The sequence below is a fragment of the Mercenaria mercenaria genome, chromosome 3 (assembly GCF_021730395.1).
Source record: "Mercenaria mercenaria strain notata chromosome 3, MADL_Memer_1, whole genome shotgun sequence".
Classification (NCBI taxonomy): Eukaryota; Metazoa; Mollusca; class Bivalvia; order Venerida; family Veneridae; genus Mercenaria; species Mercenaria mercenaria.
The window spans coordinates 30,178,821-30,202,752 of NC_069363.1; the positions used below are offsets into that span (position 1 = coordinate 30,178,821).

General features: G+C 34.0%; 1 protein-coding gene across 1 annotated transcript; it reads right to left on the bottom strand.

Moving 5' to 3' along the window:
• Positions 1–574: 574 nt before the first annotated feature.
• LOC128555868 (aspartate aminotransferase, mitochondrial-like) lies at positions 575–23,647 on the bottom strand. Its single transcript, XM_053539645.1, has 3 exons — positions 23,536–23,647; positions 15,730–15,887; positions 575–618 (listed from the first exon to the last, which is right to left on the bottom strand). The coding sequence occupies exons 1-3, from the start codon at positions 23,619–23,621 to the stop codon at positions 575–577; spliced, it is 288 nt and encodes a 95-aa protein (XP_053395620.1). The 5' UTR covers positions 23,622–23,647.
• Positions 23,648–23,932: the final 285 nt, after the last annotated feature.

Consider the following 23,932-nt stretch of genomic DNA (forward strand, 5'->3'; position numbering starts at 1 on the left):
ATGTTGATTGGCCATCATTATATCATTGGAAATAAAACTATTTGTAATCCACATATGGCAGTTGTTTTGGTCAATGTCAGACCAAAATTCAAACTACAGGTTTTATGTCTGGTCCATAGGTCTTAAGTATCTTAAGTTTCTTGAAACAAAGGTGGCAGATGCTAATCTCTTCAATACATTTGCAGCACTTACATTCCTGTTATACTGGCACAAAGTCAGTTCTCTACTAAGGCAAAAAGTTTTCAGTATTAGATTTTATGTCTGTTTCATATTTGCTTAACATCTAGAGATTTTCTTATCCAGACTGGTGTTAAGAATCCATATCCCAATTGTGATGACCCAAGATCAGTGCTACAAGTATTAGTCACATATTTGAGCATTGGATTCTCTGTCCGATTACTTTCTCCTGAACCTCTGGAAATGGTTACACTCATCAAGCCAGTATTCAAAACCAGTGTTTTTCAATCATTTCGTCAAATAGTCAAGACCGCAGTTCAAGATAACTTTCCAAATACAAATGTACCAAGTATTATTTACCCAGATAAAAAGTATAATATCATTATTATTATGGGGGCTATATTGGAGTCACATATGTCTGTCCTGTGGCCTGTCTCTCAGTGGTGTGCATTTCTTTTTGACTACTGTGATTATTAGACCCCTACTGGTTGAAAACCAGTTTCGGGGACTATAGGAATGCACTTTTCGGTCATTCCGTCCGTCCGTCTGCCCATCCGTCCGCAATTTCGTGTCCAGTCCATAACTCTGTCATCCGTGAAGGGATTTTAATATTACCTGGCACAAATGTTCCCCATGATGAGACGACGTGTCATGCGCAGAACCCGGAGCCCTAGCTCAAAGGTCAAGGTCACAGTTGGAGGTCAAAGGTCAACAGGGCATTTTTCCTGTCCGGTCCACAACTCTCCTAACCTTGAAGGGATTTTAGTATTACTTGGCACAAATGTTCCCCATGATGAGGTGACGTGTCATGCGCAAATCCCGGACCCCTAGCTCAAAGGTCAAGGTCACAATTGGAGGTCAAAGGTCAACAGGGCTTTTTTCCTGTCTGGTCTATAACTCTACCATCCATGAAGAGATTTTAATATTACTTGGCACAAATGTTTCCCATGAGGAGACGACGTGTCATGCGCAAAACCTGGACCCCTAGCTTAAAGGTCAAGGTCACAATTGTAGGTCAAATGTCAACAAGGCTTTTTTCCTGTCTGGTCCATAACTCTCCCATCCATGAAGGGATTTTAATATTACTTGGCACAAATGTACCTCATAATAAGACGATGTGTCATGCACAACTTTCAGACCCGTAGCTCAAAGGTCAAGGTCACACATAGCAGTCAAATGTTAACATAGCATGAACAGGGTCTGTTTCGTGTCCATAACTCTGACATTCATTAAGAGATTTTAATATCACTTAGCACAAGTGTTCCCCATGATGAGACAACGTGTCATGCGCAAATCCCGGACCCCTAGGTCAAAGGTCAAGGTCACAATTGGGGGTCAAAGGTCAACAGAGTTTTTTTCCTGTCCCTTCCATAACTCTGCCATCCATGAAGGGATTTTAATATTACTTGGCACAAATGTTCCCCATGATGAGACAACATGTCATGGCAAAGCCCAGACCCTTAGCTCAAAGGTCAAGGTCACAATTGGAGGTCAAAGGTCAGTAAGGTTTTTTCCCTGTCCGATCCAGAACTCTGTCATCCATCAAGGGATTACAATATTACTTGGCATAAATATTCCCCATGATGAGACGACGTGTCATGAGCAACACCCAGTACCCTAGCTTAAAGGTCAAGGTCACACTTTAAGATCAAAGGTCAAGAGGATTTTTTTCCTGTCCGGTCTATATCTTGGTCATGCAAAGCAGGATTTAGATATCAGTTGGCACAAATATTCCCCTGGATGAGACAACATGACATGCGCAAGAACCAGGTCCCTAGGTCTAAGGTCAAGGTCATATTTAGAGGTCAAAGGTCAAATTCAAGAATGACTTTGTACGGAACATTTCATCTTCATGCATGGAGGGATTTTGATGTAACTTGGACCAAATGTTCACCACCATGAGGCACCCTTGTTTTTAGAATTACGTCCCTTTGTTTTACTTTAAATAGATTTTATTGTAACTTTTTTATTACTGGCGGTAGAGAAAAATCGAGACCACTTTTCTGTGGTACAGCATGCATGTTACATCCAATTTTTAGGTGTATTTTGACCTATCTCTACCTGGTAAAGAGTTTCTTGTGGACTTATATTATATATTTTTTTTTAAGATTAATTTCCCTTTGTTGTTACTATAAATAGAACTTACATGATAGCATTTTTATAATCAGCCAAAAAAATTCAATATGAAAAAACGTGGGTTTTTATATTATGCACTTTTAATAAAAGAGTGTTGTTATAACTACTGTATATGATAAAATTTGGGTTTAACTTATTGACAGATATCAGTTATTTTGTTATACGCAGTAGAGAAAATTGGTCCTTCCATGGGTTTTTGTACACTTGTTTTCAAAAATTTTCATAGACATTAACCTGGGAAAAGAGATGAAAAGCCCACAACCCCCAGGTCACTAGGCCCAAAGGTCAAGATCACTTGAGGTCAAAAAAAATTTTATAAACGTTTTGGGGTTTTTCAGAAAGAAATATCTTTTTTGGGGAACAAATGCGAGCACACAGTCCTAAACACAAGTTAAAATGTCAAAGTCCCCTTAGCGTCAAAGTTTAAAATAGTCAAATTTGAGTTCTCTATTTTTCTTACTGCGGGAAAGGGAAATTTTTAAATAAAACTAGCATGAAAAAAGAATTGCATTGATTTCCATCATAATTTGCATGCTTAAAAAATTTATTTTGTTTTTCAGCTGGAACGAGTTTTGAATTAAACTTTTTAAGTAGAAGGGGCCCCTCCCAATTGACAGAGAGGAAGCAAGAGAAGAGATAGCAAAGATAAAACAAAATTTTGAATCTAAGAAGCGAGTAAAACACCATGTTGTTAAAATCAAGATTTCAGGTTACTATAATTGAGTCAAATTATTTTAACAACAAAATATTTTTGTCACATGTAATATCATTAATACTGTATTGCTGAATTTAATGAAACTATAGAAGTTGTAGTATTCAGTGTTAGGAAAAGATAAGAAAAAGTGCCCAACAGTTGTTTCATTGTAAAAAAAAAATATTCTTAGTGTAAGTACTTGCAAAAACTTTTTTTAAACAAGTCATTCATGATAAGGTAAGAATTAAGATCTTTTTAATTTTGAAAATTTTTTACTATTTTTTTTAATTTTTTTTCATGTTGAAAAAGTAGAGTTTTTAAAGAAAATTTGATAAATTTACAGATGAATACCAGCTTTCATAGAATTTTTAGAAACAGTTCAGAAAATTTTTGAAGTACTAAAAACAAACAGCAGAGAAACCAGAGTTTCGCATTTAAGTCTGCTATCCAAATTAAAAGTTTTTTGTAAGAAAAAAAGAAAAATATTTGCAATATGGAGAAGAGGGTAAGGATTTTGTTTAAGTAGTTCATACTGTAAAATTACATTGCGGGTTTCACTTTTTTGGTCTTTTGGGGCTAAAAAAAACCTTTTTTTCACCTATTTTTAACGGGTTAAGCTACTTTGGGAAAAACTTTTTCCACCCATTACCACTGAATTTCTACCAAAATTCTTGATGGCGACCCAAGCAAATATAAAAATAATCTATATTGAAACTTTGAAAATACATTCAGTGAAACAGTACTTCATTTTTCATAATACATAGTATATTTTGATATAAAATTTGTAAAAATTTTGAAAAGAAAACAGTTTTAATGTTAAATATTGCGGGTTTTATCAATGAATTTACAAAGGGTAGTGATCCGCATGGGGTTTTTTGCTTCTGAAAACTGTACTGTGCCTGGGAGTCAGCCTAGGGATTTTGGTCCCTTGCAGGAAAAACAAGGAAAGCTTGGAGGTATGTCAATGCTTTCATTTTGTTATTTGTATAAATGTAATGGTGTTGTATGGCCATCTTTGAATTAAATGTTAACTAAGAAAATCTTCGGGGAGTGCATACCATATTTGTATAAAAACATGTAATTTGACTTTTGTCTTTTTTAGTTTTTGGAGGGGTGGAGACATAATTTTTTTGAAAAAAAAGGGCCCCAATTGATAGAAAAAGGTCCTACCCAAAATTTTGTGACATTATGCAGAAAAAAATTTGAAACGGGCTTAAGAAAAAGAGGGTAAAACAAAGGATACTGAACAAAAAGGTAGAATTTTTTATACAAAATGAAAAAAAATTCATGACGATCTTTTCACCACTTGATATGTATCGGACCAAGAATATCAGTTTGGAGTTCTGTTTTCTTCAAGAACTTCACTGTAGTCACAATTAATTATTTGTTGGTTTTGCCAAATAGTCAATGAATAACCCAAAACAACCCAGTTTTTTGAGAGAAAAAATGAACTCTAGCAAAAGGAAAAAAAAAATGTTACAGGGTATTAATTAACCTAATGAAAAGTTCCCCAAGTTACGTAAGAGTTTTGAATCCCTGAAATTTTCCCCCATGCAGTATTTTAAAATTTTAAGTCAAGGTTATATAAGATTTTTCACCCCTTTGGTACCTTTTTTTCGTTATCTTTAATTGAACAACAAAGGGGAAAAAAAGGAACCCTATATTTTTCCAAATTAAAATATTTTCATCTCTTATTTTCCCATGAAACATGCCATGTTATGGGAACACTGCAGTGGGTGGCATCCACAAAGTTGTCATCTCTCTAATTTGAACAGTTATCCAGTGTTCACAAAATTTTGTCAAGGTTGGGGGAAATGATATCTTAGCAAGTGTAAAACCCTTTAGATCCTCACTCTTGCATTTAGACCTTTCAGTTTCTAAAAAACCCAAAAATTTGAATTGTCTTGTTTTTTAACTCAAATTCCCAGTATCCCAAAACAAAGTTTCATTTATACAACTTTTTACAATTTTTTGAAAGTTTTAAAAATTCTAACTTTTGTTTATTATTTCGATTTTAATTCGGTTTAAAGGAAATGCCAATTTACTGAATTGTTTGAAAAATGCTTTAAAGCTTGGGAAAATTGCTAAGCCCCGCATTCTTCTTCATCTGAATCAAAAAATATTATAAACAGGTAAGAAAAATTTACTTTTGATCCCTTGAATGATCCCTAGCTCAAAGATCAAGGTCACATTTGAAGGTCAAAAATCAAAATCAATCTTTTCCGTCCTCTGAAAAAATTTCAATAAAAGGGGTAAGTATATTTGGACGGTTCTTGGTGTGTTTTTTAAAAAATTAAATGATGATTTCTTACTTTTTCTAAATTTTTTCCCCACCAGTTTCAAAATGAAATCCTATAAAATTTTAAATTAAATATTTTTATATATTTATAGATGTTTAAGAAATCAGCCCCGGGAGATATTTATAAATGCACTTTGGGTTTTTATAATGGGGTTTGGGAACGAATTTTCAAAAAGCCCAAATATGAAAATCAAATTTGAATATCGAAAATTTATGATATTTTTTTTTCTAAAAGTAAGTTCTTTGATTTTGGGAAATAAAAAGCATCTTACGCAAAAAAAAACTTTTTGTTCTGTCGTGTTTGTTTATCACGTATCAAAAAGTCCAATTAACAAAAAATTTGCAATGATAATTGGCGGGGGCCACCGTTGGGATTAACAGTTTGCAAAGGCTTAAATGGTTTGATTTTAAAAATTGCAGACCGCCCGCAGAAATCTTTTTTCCCCAGAGCACCGGGCAATTATTTATTGAAATTGACCATTTGAAATATTTTTTTAAGTAGTTTTGAAAAATTTAAAAAATGGTCTGGTATACAAGAGCTGAATGTGTTTAAATTTGGGACGCCCTGCTTTTAAATAGATAAGTTGCGATGGTCAAAATTTATATTCGTTTTGAATGTTTTTGTATCTTTTTTGAAGCTAAAAACGAATAATTTAAAAAATTTGCTTATGTTTATACTGACAGAATGTGAAATAAAACGCTAGGGTCGGGGGTTTTACTAGGTAGGGTTGGGTTCCCCGAAAAAACATTTTTTGGGCCCTTTTGTATGAGATTCAATTTTAAATAACGGAATATATTGTTTTAAACCCCAATCATTTAAAAGAATTTAAAAGCTTCCTTTTAAAACAAAAATAGGGAAAAACCCAGTATTCGAATTGATTTCAGATTCTTCCCCACCCTGTTATAAAAATTATTATTGGTAAATTTTGTTAACACTTTGACAATACCTGATCATTATTTAACGAGTAAAAAAATTATTTGCCTTCTAGTAGGGGATTTTGTATGCATGCAATTCTTTCACTTTTTGCTCATCTGTACAAAGTGACGGGAGTTTTGTGATCGCGCAGCGTCCACCCTCCGTCCGTGCGTAAACTTTCCTTTGGCATTTAGAGGTCCAGTTTTCATGGGATCTTTATGAAAATGGGTCAAATGTTCATTTGGGTAAATTCTAGGTAAAGTTCAAAACGGGGTCCATGCGGCCAAAAAAATAGGTTCAGGGGTTTCTTAAAAAGAAAAACATTGTGACCACTTAAGGCCATAATTTTCAATGGATTTCATAAAAATTTGGTCAAATTTCACCTTGATGTTTTCTAGGTAAAGTTTGAAATGGGTCACATCCCTTTTAAAAAACAGTCGAGGTCTAAAAAAAAAAAAAAAAACCTTGTGCCCTCTCAAGGCCAATTTTTCAAAAGTCTTCTAAAAATTTTGGTCAGAACGTTCCCTTGAATGTCGGGGTAAGTTTTAAACTGGGTCACGGCCCTTAAAAACTAGGTCGTAGGTCAAATAATAAAAAAAAACCTTGTGACCTCTCTAGGGGCCATATTTTTCAGGGGGATCGATAAAAGTTGGCCCGAATGTTCATCTTGATGATTTCTAGGCAAGTTTAAAAATGGGTCAGTGCGGTCAATAATGGTCAGTGGGTTTTTAAAAAATAGAAAAAACCTTGGGGCCTCTCTAGGACCATATTTTCATGAGATCTTCATGAAAATTGGTCAAAAGTTCACCTTGATGATTCAGCCCAAGTCGAAAGGGGTCAAGTGCCTTTCAAAAAATGGGTCATAGGCAAAAATAGAAAAACATTTTTGACCTTCAGAGGCCATATTTTCATGGGGTATAAAAGTTTAGTCTAAATGTTCATCTTGTTGAATCTAGGTCAGTTAAAAAAGGGGTCCTGCCACGAAAAGGGCAGAGGTCAAATGATAAAAAAAAACCTTGTGACCTCTTTAAATGCCTTTTTTTTCATGGGATCTTATAAAAATTGGTCGAATGTTCATCTTATGAATCAGGTCGGGTTCAAAACAGGGTCTGTGCGTTCAAAAACTGGGTTCAGAGGTCAAAAAAAAGAAAACCTTGTGACCTCTTTTAAGGGGCCATAGTTTTAAATGGATCTCATAAAACTGGTCAGAATGTCTCTTGATGAAATTCGGTAAAAATTGAAAGGGGTTTTCATGCCTTCAAAAAAAGAGGTCAGTAGGTAAAATATGAAAAAAACATTGTGACCTTGTAGGGGGGCCATTTTTTTCAGGGTCTGTAGAAGTTGGTTGAATGTTTAACTTGATGATAAAAAGGTATATTTGAACGGGTCAACACAATCAAAAGCTAGGTCTAGGTTTTGAAATAAAAAAACCCTTGGACCCTCAAAGGGCCCAACCCTTGAATGGATCTTCATAAAAATTTGGTAGAATTTTCCCCTGATGATATCAGGTCAATTTTGAAACGGGTTCACGTCCCCGTAAAAAATAGGCGGGGCGGATAAAAAAAAAAAACCTTGTGCCCATTAGGGCCATATTTTTCAGGGGATCTGATAAATTTGGTTAAAATGTTCATCTTGATGATTCTAGGTCAATTTTGAAATGGGTAAACGCGGTCAAAAACTAGGTCAGTAGGTCAAAAAATTAAAAAATTTTTTGACCCCAGAGGCCTATTTTTCATGGATCTTTGAAAATTGTCTAAAATTTTCATTGAGATATCGGATCAGTTTCGAAAGGGTCACGTGCTTAAAAAAACTGGGCCAGTGGATAAAAATATAGAAAAACCTTGTGACCTCTCTAGGGCCTATTTTTCATGAGATCTTCATGAAAATTAGTGAAAATGTTCACCTTGATATATCTAGGTAAAATTCAAAACAGGGTACGTACCTTCAAAAAATGGGTCAATGGTCAAAAATAAAAAAAACCTTGGACCTCTCTAGAGCCCATTTTTTTAAAAGGATCTTCAAAGAAAATTGTCAGAATTTTATCTTGAAAAATCTGGTCAAGTTCAAAACGGGGTCACATGAGCTCAAAAACTAGGTCAGTATGTCAAATAATAGAAAAACACGACGTAAACTAAAAAAAGGATCATGGGGAAAAGGGTGAGCGATTCAGGGCACAGGGCCTTTGTAAAAAGAATGGGGGGTCATGTTACTAAATAAGACAAAAATGGTTGATGTAAATATCATTTGTTTTTAAAAGCTTTTATTGAAAACGAGGTTTGGGGTTAAAATTGCAAGTCACCATGGTCAAGGTCACTGTTACTAAAAATAGCACATTGTTTCTGCTGAATAACTAAATCAATTTGCATACTTAATTCCTTATGGGCACAGGGTAAAGTGTTTTTTTGTTACCCCTTTTTTTAAAAGTGGAAATGAAAAGGGCACGGGTTTATTTCCGGCGGGGCCTACTCGCCCTAGGTTCAAAGGCAAACTTTAAATTTAGCTGGAAAACATTGAAATGACAGTCAATATTTTTGTATCTGTACTTCTGAATGGCATGATTGGATGCAGTCATGCAGATATATATAACAGAACACGAACCTTTTTAAACAGAACCTGTTGGCAGATGCAAAGTTTGAAATTTTTTTTTTTTTTTGGGAAATTTTTACTTTCTTGTTTGAAAAGGCAAGTTTTATAAACTCAGATTTACATTGTCTTTGTTAGTAAACAAAACGTGCGATAGACTTACAAGTTTTTTGAAAATTTTCCCTGGCCAGTTTAGCTGTGTAGAGTATGAAAATAAAACTATCTCCTGGCAACTCTTTGTGGCGGCAGCATATTGACATATTGGACTTATTATACGTCGGAGAAAAGCAGGGGGAGATTTGATCGTTCTTTCCAAAAGAACATGTTTAAAAGTTTAAATTTTGTTCAAACTTACTTTTTTTACATTGTATTTTTTTTAAATTTTCAATGAATTTTTAAGGGGGTAGGTTTCCTTTTTCAAGGGTAAATTCAAATTAGTTTAACCGCAGCCCTTTTTGATTTCGTTAAAATGAAGTTTTAAAACAAAAAACCAGTTTTGTTTGTCTCTTCCCTCAAGTTCAATTTTTATCCAGGTTTTTAAAAAAATGACCCCCCAAGGGTATTTCATATTGAAAAAGAAGGAAAAATACGGATATTTTAAACTTTCAGTGTTTTTTTTAGTTTCATTGATTCCGTAGAAAAGGATAATCTATAATTGTACTTATGCATTAGCTTCTAAAAAGCTTTTAAAAAGTATTTTCGCGGGGCGTGTTTCCATGGAACGCATTTTTCTCATTTTTAAAAAAATATGTATAAAAAAGGGGGTTTTCGAGGCTTCGTGCCCTTGTTAAAGCCAACATGGAATATTTTTGGGAATATTTTTGCAAATACCCCAAACAGTAAAAAGGGGACTTTATTTTTTTTAAAGTTTAAATAAACCCTGCCAACAGAGATGTTTAAAAGGCTTAATCTTTCTTTTTGTCGTAATTTTTTATAAAATAATATTAATAAGATTCTTTCTAGTTATGGCTTTAAAAAAATATTATTTTAAAAGTCAGTTATTTCGGAATCTCATTTTTCAAACAAATTTCTAAGCTTAAAAACTTACAGCAGTCCCCCTCGCCGGCATTTTTCATGGAAAAGTCGTTTGCATGCTACTGTTATTTCGGTATTGTTGAAATGAAATAAAAAGCCGAAGCTGGTTTTTAAAAGACTGTGTCAACGTTTTTAATTTACATTTTGATACATAGGGCCGGGCTTTTTGTTCCATGGTAAAATCAGTTCAATTCAAGAAACCACAATTTTCTATGAAATTTGAACAATTTTAGATCTTTGGTTTTTGGGATATAAGTAAAAAATTATAAACGGAACCTGAAAAATAGGTTTAAAATCAAAAGCTAGATTTTTTTTTTTGAAAATGGGCCGTAACAAGAACTCTCACCCAAAATATATTTCAAATAACATTGGGTTTCCATCATCCATTTTCTTACATTTTTTTTCATTTCCCTTTTAAATAACTACATAAAAGAAGCTAAATTTACAAATATTATATTGTTTAAGAAACACAAACATGACAGTGTGAATTGCTCTTGGTGACCATTCTGTGTGTCATTCACAAAGTAACTTTATTTTGTATTTTCAGTTTCCATTTTTCGTTATTCTTGTAATAAATAAACTAAATAACTTGACAAACTTAAGTTGTACAGACCAGTTTTTTAATGCATGCTCAGGTGGATTGGTCCGCCAGTAGATAATTTGGGTTTGTTTAAAGCCCATGCTGTTACATAACTGAAATATTTTGAGAAATGGTGCTACACCTGAAACATATTGATTTACGATAGGTATAGGTTAGGTAGGACAGAATGATCAAGAGTCAGAAAGGTTTCACATTGAGACTTAAAATAGTTTGTGGGAAATGCAGTTACCTTTTGTTGTCAAATTCTATAAGATGATTGCCTGTGGTCAGTATATGACCCTATGGATTTTATGGGTAAATAAGTCAAAGATGAAGCCTTCAGACAGTTTACACAATTTTTATGGGAGAAGATGTATATTTCTTGATACCGCGGGAATTTCTGTGATTTCCCGGGGCTAGAAAACTCCATCTTCACCGGGGTTTAAGGGTGACTTTACACCCGGGGGGGTAAGTAATTTTTCCCGGGTGTAAATACAATAAGACTACATATTACGAAGAGTTGTAGTAATAAAAATGTTTTTCTAAAACGGGATAAAAATTAAAACCCTTTAAGTTCCCCTTTGTTCCTTAAACATATTTCCCATTTAAAAAACGTTATTTTAAGGAAATAAAAAAAGGTTTCTTGAGATGATAAAACAAAACCGGGAAATCTTACGGTTTTTTTGTCTCTGTAACGTATGACGTATTCCCCGTTTCGGGGCTAAAGTTTCCCGCGTTTGTTAATACGTACATAAGAAAAAAATACTATAAGAAAAAATTTCTTGAATTTATTTTTTACTCTTCTTTTTTGAAAATTTGGGATGCAAGAAAAAGTTCACATGGCTGTAGGGGCATGCAGAGGGAATATCCGACCTTTGGGGGAACTGTTTTCGCGGATTTGGCCCGGAGCCTCGTAACCGTCTAAACAGTTATCCCCGGACTGGAAATTCCCATCTGCCCTACAACCATGAAAGAATCTTATAATATTTTAAGGGTTTTCGTAGATTTAAACCCCCCCGTTACATGCTAATTAAAGCAATTTTTTAATTTACTTGGATCTACCCCTACAAACATATTTCTCTGCCTATAGATTAAGATATTCAATTTCTTACTGAGGGGAAAAGGCTAGGGCCAAAAAGTTTTTATTTTTTTCCACTTTTCCTGAAAAACCTTCATGGGAAAATTTCTTGTTTACAAACGTTTCCGTTTTTAAAAAGGCAAAAAAAAAATTTTTTTATTTTAAAGTACAGACACATCCTGGACTTTGAATACCAGACAAACAGATATGCTTATAGCGTCTCAGAAAGTGGAAGAAACTGAACTTTTTACAGATTCTAGAAAACAAGGGGTATTTTCTGATTTGTCAGAATTAATCAAAATTAAATACTGAATTCCCCAAAAAAATTAGTATTGGGTGAAGTGTGTGTGTTAAGTTATACTTTTTAAAAGTTCCAGAAACCCCGAAAATTTTTTATTTTTGAGACATTTTATTTTTATTTGTTTAAACAGGGAAAATCTCATTCAAAACAGGGATTTTTATTAGAATATCGTTTATGCACACCATTAGGCAAATTTTTGTTATCTTTTGGGTTTAGATGCATGGTATATTTTATGCAGAACTTGTACAAAAACAAAAGCTTTGCTTTCATACACAGCAGAAAACCCTAATTTTCTCATTAACAAAGCATTTGGGGAGACTTTTACCTTTTTTTGTTGGAAAAAACAAAATTAAAAAGAGCGATCATATTTGCATTGGCGCCAGGTTTGGTCAAAGTTTTAATAACTTTTTCTTTTTCTTGTTTATTACCAGATACATTTCTTCAAACTTAAAGGCTCCCTTATCTTGACAAATCTCTTGAACCAGTATTATTAATTAGCCCCAGTTTACTAAGAAATTTAAGTTAAAGGTTTTTATGACTTTATATCCTGTTATTAAAGAAGGTTTATTTAAAGTTTTACATCAAAATGACAGGGGGCACCGTTTTTTTATGAAATTTTAACTTTTTTTCTATTTTAAAAGGGGTTAAATTTGGATGTACTTTACGTCCTATCCTCTTTTGATTCAAACTTAAAAAATTGTCCCCCCTCGCATCACATTACTGACACAAAATCAAATTTTGGCACCAATATTTTTTGATGATGGTTCTTTTTATTTAGAATTTGATTAAATTTGGCTCTGCCCTTCTATTTCAGTTATACGAAAGTTTAAAAAAGTTGTTGAACATTATCACTTACACCGTATGACAGAAGGTCAATAACACTAGTATCAATATTTCATAAATATTTCTACCAGAGTAATAGATCTTGTAGGTGATGATGTGGAAATAGGTATTGGGGGCAGTTTTTCTTCTGGGCAGTTTTTGAAGTTTCACACATGAAAAGTTATTCCCTTTTTAAATTAATATTTAGAGTCAGCATCAAAGTATCTGGGAGTGTTCCCCCGATGGTGTTATTTTTGTGCGTTTCAGCTGAACTACCTTCCTTTGTCAGGGAGAATAAAAAAATGCAGTAAATTGCCTATGGAAAAATGAAATGATAAGAAGACTAGAATTCTCATTTTTCATGGTATTAATGATTGATTCTAACAGTAAAATAATGGGGAAGACCTGTTGTTACTTAACCAGTTTCTCCATTATTCCAATATATTCCTCAAAAGGACATAAAAGTTGCACCATAGCATCCCATTTAAACATCTTTAAAATTGTATGTTAGCAAATAAACTGAATAACAAGTAATAACTTGTCATATTAAACAGAAATGTATAACGGATTTACATTTTCTAAAGCAGGTTGTTTACAAAATTGCAAATTGTAATTTCAGGCATAACATACTTCTGATAGAAAGAGACTATAGTCTTGTAGGAGATGCAAATCATCTGTTTTTCTCAGATATTGATGTTGATGCCAGCACAGGGATTGTCCTAGAAGACATCAAGGATATAAATGATGATTGTGTTGTTCAAAATTTGGTTACTAAGATTGTGGCTCTTAGTTTGAAATATGTCAGTTGTTGGTTGCTCTTATTTTCTGACCTCAAAAATGACAGGTATGAGGGGGTTTTTTTTGTATAACAATATATCATCCTTGCTTGCAGCTTTATTCATATAAAACAAGAGAAAGCCTGTCATACTGCACTGCCAGCTTTATAAGGTGACATTTCTTTTTAACTCGACTATTTGAAGAATAGGTAGAGCTATTCGACTCACCCATAGATATACATATATGTAACACAAAATAATGTAAATTACTATGTAACACTTTTTAAACAACTATTGTTTATTTTATAAACCAAATATATATATGTAATTATGTCTCCTACCACAAAGTGGTGTGGGAGACATATTGATTTACTCCTGTCTGTGTGTGTGACTGTCACAAATCTTGTCCGCACTCTAAGTCGAACATTTCTCATCCGATCTTCACCAAACTTAAACAAAATGTGTTTGACCATAAGTCCTCGGCCAAGTTTGATAACTAGCCAAAGTGGCCCAGGCACTTTGGAATTATGGCCCTTGAATTACCGAAAATCGGCCTTTTTACTCTTGTCCACGCTTAAAGTCGAACAGTTCTCATTCGATCTTCACCAGACTTGAACCAAATGTTTTTGACAATAATTCCTCGGCCAAGATCACTAACTAGCCAAATCGCCCGAGGCACTTCAGAATTATGGTCCTTGAGTTACCCAAAATCAGCCTTTTTGGCCTCCTTTTACTGGTCCAGAAGAAAAATTTATAGGGGAAAAGGCCAAGTATTCATAGTTATGTATATATTAATGTATAGCATATCAAATGTTAGAAAATAAGCTACCAGGAAATCAAATATACTTTAGTATCAAAATATGTCTAAATGTTTAAACAAATCAGCAAAACTAAGCATTTTTTCACAGTCTTTTTCTCCTTCAGATATCATATAAAGGGTTCCAAAATACTCAAAACTTCACAGGAACCTTTGTCCATGTATAAATGACTCAGTCTCTTTCAGTAAGATTTACTCGCTATTCTCAAAAGAATAATTATAATTTGAAAATCATTTTCTATTTTCATTTTTTTTCATGGCTCGACTTTGTACAGCACTTGTCCATTGGGCAACTTCAATTATATTTTACTTGCCCAAACCCAATTTTTGGTTACCCAAAAGTAACATGGTGATGTGATAAAATGCTGCAAAGCAGTATAACCAACAAAAAAAAACAGCAGTACATGATTTTCTGGAAGTACTTCTTAGGATCTTTTATATGTTTGATTTTATATGTATGATTTTTTGCCTGCCTGCACTCAACTTCTACCTGCCCCAGGCAATAGGGCGGTCCTTCAGGTCGAGCCATGTATTTACACCAGTAGTTTTTCATAATTTCCATAAAAGCCTTATTTTCTCTGTACTAAGACAAGCAACAAGAAAAAATCTTTAAAGAGATACAAGTATCATCTTTAGATATCAAATGAGCCATGCCATGAGAAAACCAATATAGTGCATTTGCAACCAGATGGATCCAGACCAGCCTGCGCATCTGCACAGTCTGTTCAGGATCCAAGCTGTTTGCTAACAGTTTCTCTAATTGCAATAGGCTTTGAAAGCGAACAGCATGGTTCCTGACCAGACTGCGAAGGCTTGTCTGGATCCATGCTGGTTGCAAACGCACTATGTTGGTTTTCTTGTGGCGCGGCTCAAATGTGTTTTATTTTGTTGACTGACAAAGCCAAAAGAATGACCGCTAGAAAGAGCTAACAACATACTTCAGGTAAATATAAGAAAAAGTAATAATTAAACTATGATTTGATGTATCTCCAAAGAAGAATTCTACATAAAACCACAGAGCTATAAAAATAAATAGATCGGCAACTTGAAAGGCATATAGAGCAAATCTCGCCAAAAAAACGTGACAACTGAATGAGATCTCGTTTACTGGAAGTGACGCATTCTCTTTGTATGCGAAAGCAATTATTCATCGGTAAATTGATATCACCGCATGACCACGCTTCTTTTGATGGTAAGAAACGTGTACTTTGTGTCTGAAGACTATTTCCCATTAAACTAATGTTGTTTTAGAAGCTAACATGTATTTTAAATGTAGTTTTAAAGGTACAAATTGTATCTCCATGCTCGCCGGTGTTTGTTTTTATAAATATAACGCGGTTTCACGCTCTGACATGAGATCACGCGAGATTACAGCCAGTTGCCTTTCTGTGTATTTATACTTCTTTGATAAAACCTGTCCTGCATGACTAACACTCTTGACAACTACTGGTCTGCCTCAAATTCTGAAAAGCCTGGGCTCCGAGATCACAAGTTTTGATAAAAAAAAAATCAATACCTTTTTCACACATTCCAGTATAAATGGCTTTCCATCATCACCCCTGTATGCCCCAACACCAAGGTTGATCTTTTTTGGATTAGTATCCTTCTTGAAAGCTTCTGTGACGCCCAGAATGGCATCTGGTGGCCCCATGGGGACGCCCGCCCATACTGAACTGAAAATATAATTGTTATTTTACTAGACAGTCATCATTATCCCTCATCATGCTGGACACGATTGATTCTGCTTTTGTGACCAGTGTAGATCATGATCAGCCTGCACATCTGTGAATTAAGTTAGCCTGTTATGCTGTAGTTTCGATTCCTTCTGCGCATGCGCATTAACAAAGACATGTGCGAGTGTCAAAATTAGGTCAAAGTATATTTTGGACATTCCTCCAAAGATATAAATAGCTTAAAACACAAAGAAATATAAAATATATAAATTATGCATACATAAAACCAGGGTTTCAGAAATCTGCAAATTTATTGGTAGCCCATTGGGCTACCAAAATTTTAATCTGGTAGCCCGAACATTTAAGTTTATTTGGCAATGGTCATTTCGGTTAATTATGTGCTTCTATACTACTGTGGATGGAATGATTAAATTCCATAATTTTAGCCATAAATTTTGTTCTCTTAAGTAGCAATTATCATTACTCCTTTTTATCATTTTAAAAAATTAAAATACCGGTAGATGTATTTAAACTGAGAAATATTACAAGGAGTACTCCTGATAGTTAAATTATTGCAAAGGAATGCAAATCAATTTTTATAAACTTGCAATTTTTTTAGAGCTGTATGAACATGATGAATTGTGATTTCTCTCAAATTTATTTAAAGTTGACCTAATAATTCTGTCTGATTTTAAACATATGTCTGGTTTAATAAACGGACTAGAACCGCGTATATAACGTCTCTCAGTGTCTTGGCACTGTATATTCACTTATCCGAAATTATGTTTGTCCAACATTCTGTATACTTTCTGATATTTTGCTAAATCATGGTCGATTTTTTTGTATGTTAGGCAAGTTTTTAAATTGAAAAGCATAAACAGTCAGTGTAGGCGGTCACACATTAAACCGGAATCCACCTAAAAACCGGAATACACCGGAATACACTTTCCATAACCGGAATACACCTGTATTTTTTAAGTTAAAGGTATTTTTGAAGGGTTTTTGATTTAATTCAATCATATATATCATAAATAATTAACATACGAAAGGAAAATAAAATAAAATACGTTTACGCAAAATGATTTTATACGAGAATGAAGTTCGGCGACCGCGTGGGAAATTTCCATAACCGAAATACACCCGTATTTTATTAATAAATGGTATTTTTGTAGGGTTTATTGCAGAAATCATTCGTGTATAATATAAATAATAAGTTTACAAAAGGAAAATAAAATACTTTAACGCAAAACGATTTTATACGAGATTTGGATTTATAACTTTACGATCTTACGGAAATGTTTTACGATTACGTCGCTATGACTAGATACCGGAATGTTGATTATTAAAATTTATTTAATTGTTTCTTCAAATAATAAAAAAATAATTTAAGACAAAAAATATCAATATTCGATTTTAAATGAATCCTAAACAAAATACGGGTCCCGACATAAACCGCGCGGATTGGAAAGGGCTTAACATGATCGGAAAGGGCATGTCACATGTTTATTATTGAAACTTATTTAATTGTTTCTTCATATTTCATTTAACAAATAAAAAAGAAAATAAACTATGAATGATAAAATAGCAATTTTTGATTTTTAAATGAATTATAGACAAAATACGAGTGGCATAAACCGCGCTGATCGGAAAGGACATAACAATGTTTTAATATTTTATTTTTAATATGATCGGAAAGGGCATGTCACATGTTTATAATTGGAAATTATTTAATTGTTTCTTCATATTTCGCATTTCGTTTAACAAATAAAAAAGAAAATTAATTAAGAAAAAATATCAATATTCAATTTTTAAATGAATTATACACAAAACACATGTCAGTGCATAAACCGCGCTGATCGGAAAGAACCGGCCGTATGTTTATTATTGTAACTAATTGAATTATTTCTTCATGTTTAATTTGATAATTTAAGAAGAAAATAAATTACAAAAAATCAGTTTTCAAAAGAATTATATTATGTTTAATATATAAATATAAAAACGTTTACAGCACTTATTTCCAAAGCACAATTAAGATCCTTTGAATATATGCAGCGTAACAAACACGTGCCTCTGATTAGTCCTGATAGAGTTTGATTGGATTATCACACCTATTGATTATATCAATTAATCAGTATATTTGTAAGCACACATGTGCGACATGTGACAAATAATGTCTGACAAGGTAAGTGCAGTTAAATATGATAAGATTTTGTTTAATTTCATACTTGTCGTTATAATTGCAAATTTAAAAATTGAAGAAAAACCGGTACATTCAGTATAATTTTTTATTTTTCATGTACCTTAAGGTATCAATACAAATTCAATGTTTTGCTAAAACAGCGATGTATTGTAGATTTAAACATTTTCATTCCTCCTTCCTTCTCTCCAGGATGCACTATGTCTCGATCATAATGTCTCTGGTATCCTAGTCGTTTTCCTGTATCAACATAGTCTTCCTTTAAACACTTTTTCAGTGTTTCATTTACAGAATTCCTTATTTTGTTAAAATCAGTTTTATTAATTCCAGTCCACTCCGGAAATTTAGGAAAAGAGTTTTTACGTCGTAACTTTACCAAAATTCAGAAATTACATCGTGAAAAACGTCAACAAACTTATTATTTGGATTGACTGGAATTTACCCGGGAATCATGCCGGTAATTTTCCATTCGACGAGCACGTGCGACCTATCGTAATATCTAATTTACATCGCTCGACGTTACTTTTGTTAATCAACACGTACAAAAAAAACGCACGTAGTGTATTCATTTTTTAATGTTATCGCTTCAAGTTTTCAACACCGCTTAAGAAGTAATACAATTTGAATTCTATAACGATTTTAATAAGATATCGACAGTAATGTAGAGAAAATTCTATAAAAACGGTCGAATTTTCACATAATTATTTGTAAAACTTCAAACAGCGCGATCTTAATTACTTATTTCTTTCTAAAAGTATATAAATGATACATACTATGGCCATAAAATTCAGACTTTTGACCAGAAAGTACAAAGAACAGAATAAAAAAATCTTGAATAATGAAAAAGCGGCATCAATTTAAATAAATGGAGTAAAACGATTTTTGGCAAACAGATTTCTGTTAGTGTACGTGACCTCGTGAAGGTAAATAGAAATGTGGTTTTAAATAAAGCAATACGATGTCGTTGCGGATTTAAATGCATCTTTGTACATGTATATTTTTGTAAATTAATTATTTATTTTAGATATGATTGATTTCTATCATAAACCCTAAAAATACAATTTATTTAAAAAATACGGGTGTACATTAGAGAATTTTAGGGCATGGAAATTCATTTACGAATACGCAAATTTCCAGTGCCTTCGCCGATTTTCAATCATGTACAAAACGTAATGCGCAAAAGTATTTTAATTTCATTTTGAAAATTAATTATTTATGATATATATTTTTGAATTCAGTCATAAACCACTTCAAAAATAGCATTTGTTGAAGAAACAGGGGTGTATTTCGGTTATGGTAATTTCCCGCGCGGTCGCCGAATTTCAATCTCTTATAAAATCGTTTTGCGTGAACGTATTGTATTTTCCTTTGGTATGTTGATTATTTATGATATATATGATTGAATTATATCAAAAAACCTTCAAAAATACCTTTAACTTAAAAAATACAGGTGTATTCCGGTTATGGAAAGTGTATTCCGGTGTATTCCGGTTTTTAGGTGGATTCCGGTTTAATGTGTGACCCAGTGTAGGCACTAAACTGCCTCAATATCAAACATCTATTCTTTCTGATCGCTCGATAAATATTGAGTCAGCGAAACCGAAAGTACACTTTGGCAGGTGGCGCTAAAATGACGTAATTTAAGACTGGTTTGCATATTGTTTTAAACAATACCCGATCAGCGACTTTGAATGAGTTTGATGTTATTGGATCAGTCTAAAATCACTCATGCACATGTTTTTGTAAACATTTAATTTTAATTGCCTGCGGGTACGATTAAACGGTTAATTGTTTGCCGATTGTGACAGTAGGTGGTAAGATAATTAAAGCCTCTTGATGAACAAGGGGATTATAGACAACTATCAAAATTATATTTGAAGACTAAATTATTGATTTCCGGGCTACCCGATACGGAGTTTCAAGGTAGTCCAGCGGGCACGCTTTGAAAAAATTTAGTAGCCCGACAGAATTTTCTGGTAGCCCCCGGGCTTCGGACATGGGATTTCTGAAACCCTGACTGATAAAACCAACCATGTCATCGGTATGAATCACTAAAAAGCTTTCTTGTTAATTTGCACCCTCTGAATGCATATGTGTAGAAAGTCTTGTTTAATGTGAAAAATTAGTATTTACCACACAGTTCACTTTGTTCATTCCACCTTGAAGCCACTTGTATGTAGAATTGTAAAATAACGATGTACAAACTGGAAAGTGTAACTTTTTAAAAACACATGTCAACTGGATGATTAGTTTCTGGATGAAGAAATTAGTTTTAGGCACCGCAGCCTTATTTCGTTTGACCCTCTATAAGACACCATTTAGTTGGTTGAAAAATCAAAAATACTGGCATTATGCAACAAAATGTATTATTAAATAAGATTCAAAGCAAAATCAAGAAATTTAGAGTCAAAAGAGCAGGTGCGCGGACAATTGCATGACCCAACAACCCGCGAAACGCCAGCCGCTCACCTCATTTTGCATTAAAAATGGTGAACCAGTAAGTATGAATTTAACGGTAAAATACGGGGTTTTTGAAAGGGAAGCAACTACCGGCTGAAAAATCAATACACACCTGCCAGAGTCCGGTTGCGCGGAAGAAAGTTTGGCGGAAATTAAATGGAAACTACAACGATTTAATGGAAAATAATCGGGAATCATTGTTTTCCCTTGGCTTTTGAAAATAAGGGTCATTGTGACCCCCAGTGTTTCAAATGTGGGGGTCTTTTTCAAATTTTGGGGGTCATACAGATATACTAAAATTAGTATTTTGAATAAAACTTTGTTTTTCTTGTACTAGTGATTACACAGATTGAAGTCTTTCCTCATATTTGTCACTGAATAAAATGATAAAAACAGCTGATGTTTGACTTTTATATGTGCTAAAATAGGTTTTAGTACTTTTTACCAGGCAGTGTTATAGTAGAAACAGGCGATCTAAACCACTGGGTCCTACTGTACTTGCTGCCGACGATGTCCCAAACATCGTCAGCTTGCTTTGATTTTGAGCCATCTTTTTTAGTAAACAGCAGACTGGTACTACTGGTAGTAGTAGCGAGCAGCGATAACAACTGTTACAAAGTGTTAATCAGTCAAAGTATCAGACTGGGTATTAAATTTGTGAAATGTGAATCGACGCAAATATAGAAAATTGGTGACACAGTCTGCATATAATTACGAAACGAAAGTACATTTTCAGAAAAGCGCTCATTGTAAACAAAATTGGCCAGATTTTGATTTTCAAGAAATTGCGTCCACTGTGACGCACAGAATTTATTTTTACGGGTCATTTGTCAGAAAAGTGCGACTATGATGCAAGATTTGTGCGTCAGGGAAAACCCTGGGGAATTCAGATGAAATTAAGGTCAAATATATACTGTGGCAACCATTTGTTTGATGATTTATCTGCTTTTTGCGCATGTTGAGTGATAAATTCGCGTTTTACGCTTAGGTGAATCTTCGACGTATCGAACGTAACCGGTACTTGGCTGATGTCAGATGCGTCTCATGCGTTATTTCGGAAAATGCTAAGGGATCGAAACCACAGGAAGGGTCGAACTGACAAGAAGTAGGCATACAGAAGTAACAAAGAAAAACAAAGGTTGCCGAAAAACTTTAACCATGAAAGCTCAAGCAGACACTAACGCCAGGGCGAGTAGAATAGCATCACTATTCTCTGAATAGTGGAGCTAAAAACTGGTATGGCCGATATTAAGTGGTCCGACCATGGCCGTCTGAGACGGCCTTGAGATACATCCTAAAAGTTTTGAGGTCGAATGACTGTCTGTACAGTTTACTTTTGCAATTTAATGTTTTAAAACATTCTGGCTGCCAGAATTTTAGCATAAGGGTAAGATCTTTTTAGCATGCACGACACCTGTGCATGGCAAATTTGGCCAGAGTTTTTGACCCTTCCCTGGTCGTGCAACTTGTCATCATCATCATCATCATCATCATCATCATCATCTTTGATAATGGCAAGCAGTCCTGTTGGACTATAATGGCCATGCGTGGGGGTTAGTAAAGTGAAAGATTATCAAGCCTCCCAAGCTACTCAATCCACCCAGGAGGACATTGACAATGTGATAAAAAATAGTGCAAAAACCTACTCAAGCCCTTAAAGCCTATACATTGCATAATCTACTATGTACATGGTGAAGAAACAAGAGAGTTAGTACTGTTAAAAGATAAAAGCATATATGTACTGTCTAGGGGATGTGTGGTACAGCGAACTTGCCCTTTCCGAACCAGTTTTTAATTTTTTATCGTTTTACTTCGTCAAGTTTATATTTTAAATATAAATTTCATTTTAAATGCTGGACAAATATGTCACGATTAAAATAATGTGAAAAGAAATTCGAAACAAAACATTGTTTGTAACAGATTTCTGTAATTGATCAGACTGGTACTGTGCGTAATCCGGGTCATACTCGCCTATTCCGAATCACCACAAATGACCTGAAATGGTTTTCTTACTACTATCCACAACAACATAAAACTACCATCTTGAATCGAAAACTGAAATTATTTTATGTCAGGAATAGAAATAATCGCATTTAAGGCCAATTAAATGACTAAAACGATAGGCATGACATCCTTCTTTGGCATTATTGAAATATTCTGTTTTAAAACAGTCATGTGGGCGGTCTTGTCCTTTATGTGAATTAAATAGTCACATTGTATAATAATACCTCCGCCTTTTTCTTTAACATCTGGCCATGGGTAAAAACAATAACATAAATTAATATTTTGGACACATTGAATCGATATTTTTTCTGCAATCTTTAAACAACGTGCAGCAGAACAGAACTGAAAATGTGTGATTCGGAATAGGCACAATGTATGCCATCTATATTTCTACTTTAGGCATCTCAATGGTCAAATTGTTTTTAATGTGGGATATATGACTGGAGAGAGCATAAAATATCCTTCTTTTTAATCTCCCTTCCGTTTCATTTCATTAAAAAGCTAGAACGCAAGCGCTCTTTGAATCTGACATTTTTGTTTACATTCGTCAAATTTCCACATAAGAAAAAATATAGCATTTGGACAATGTTGCAAATATGTATCATGTAAGAATAACTTGAACATTTACCAGCAATTAATTATTAGTTTAATGTATTAGATATAAAACCAAAACATAGCTTACGGTTTTTCTTGACATATGCGCGACGGCTGCTTAAAAACTTGGAAATGAGTCAATTTACAGACTGGTTCGGAATAGGCAAGTTCACTGTAACACAGTCAGTCCCGACTTAAACACAGCGTTTGAGTCAGCACTGACTAAGTGCACCGGCAGTGAGTTCCATTCAACTATTGTCCTAGGGAAAAATGAGTACTTTATGTAGTCAACTGATGAGTGTGGTCGCTAGGATTTCTAAATTATTTAGTTAGAAGAGGCGTTTTAAGGTCCATTTGCATCTTCTTTTTTAAGAAACAATGAATGTCAACTACCTTGCTCTTGCAGAAATTGCAGGACATAAGTTCTTTTGCAGGAAATTCCCGAAAACTGCACGAGATGATCTGATCGCTGCCATCATGTCTCAAGGTCGCTGAAGAACGAGTCAAGGGGAATAATTAGGTTGTTCCTAATCGCCGTACCGTACCCGTATAGTACGGAGGCCAATAATAGAGAGTTTGAGATTTCAACCTTCGCCTTCCCCTTCAACGTCTCTTGCGAAGTTAACGTATGAAGTTGAAGTTCGATTAAAATTCCTTGAGATTTCAAACATTAGAATGAACCTTACTTCTTTTAATCCGCCCATTCAATTTATCCGTAATTATGATCGTTTTTTTCGTGCATTTTGATACCAACTGTCCGAAAGGGCAGGAATTTTACGAGGTTTTAAAA

Coding starts and splice junctions, on each gene's coding strand:
- LOC128555868 (XM_053539645.1), bottom strand. CDS start 23,621: ATGATGGCAGCGATCAGATCATCTCGTGCAGTTTTCGGGAATTTCCTG. Junction 15,888..23,535: donor GCAATTTCTGCAAGAGCAAG/GTAGTTGACATT, acceptor TTATATTTTCAG/TTCAGTATGGGCGGGCGTCC. Junction 619..15,729: donor ACTGGAATGTGTGAAAAAGG/TATTGATTTTTT, acceptor AAATGCACACCA/CTGAGAGACAGGCCACAGGA.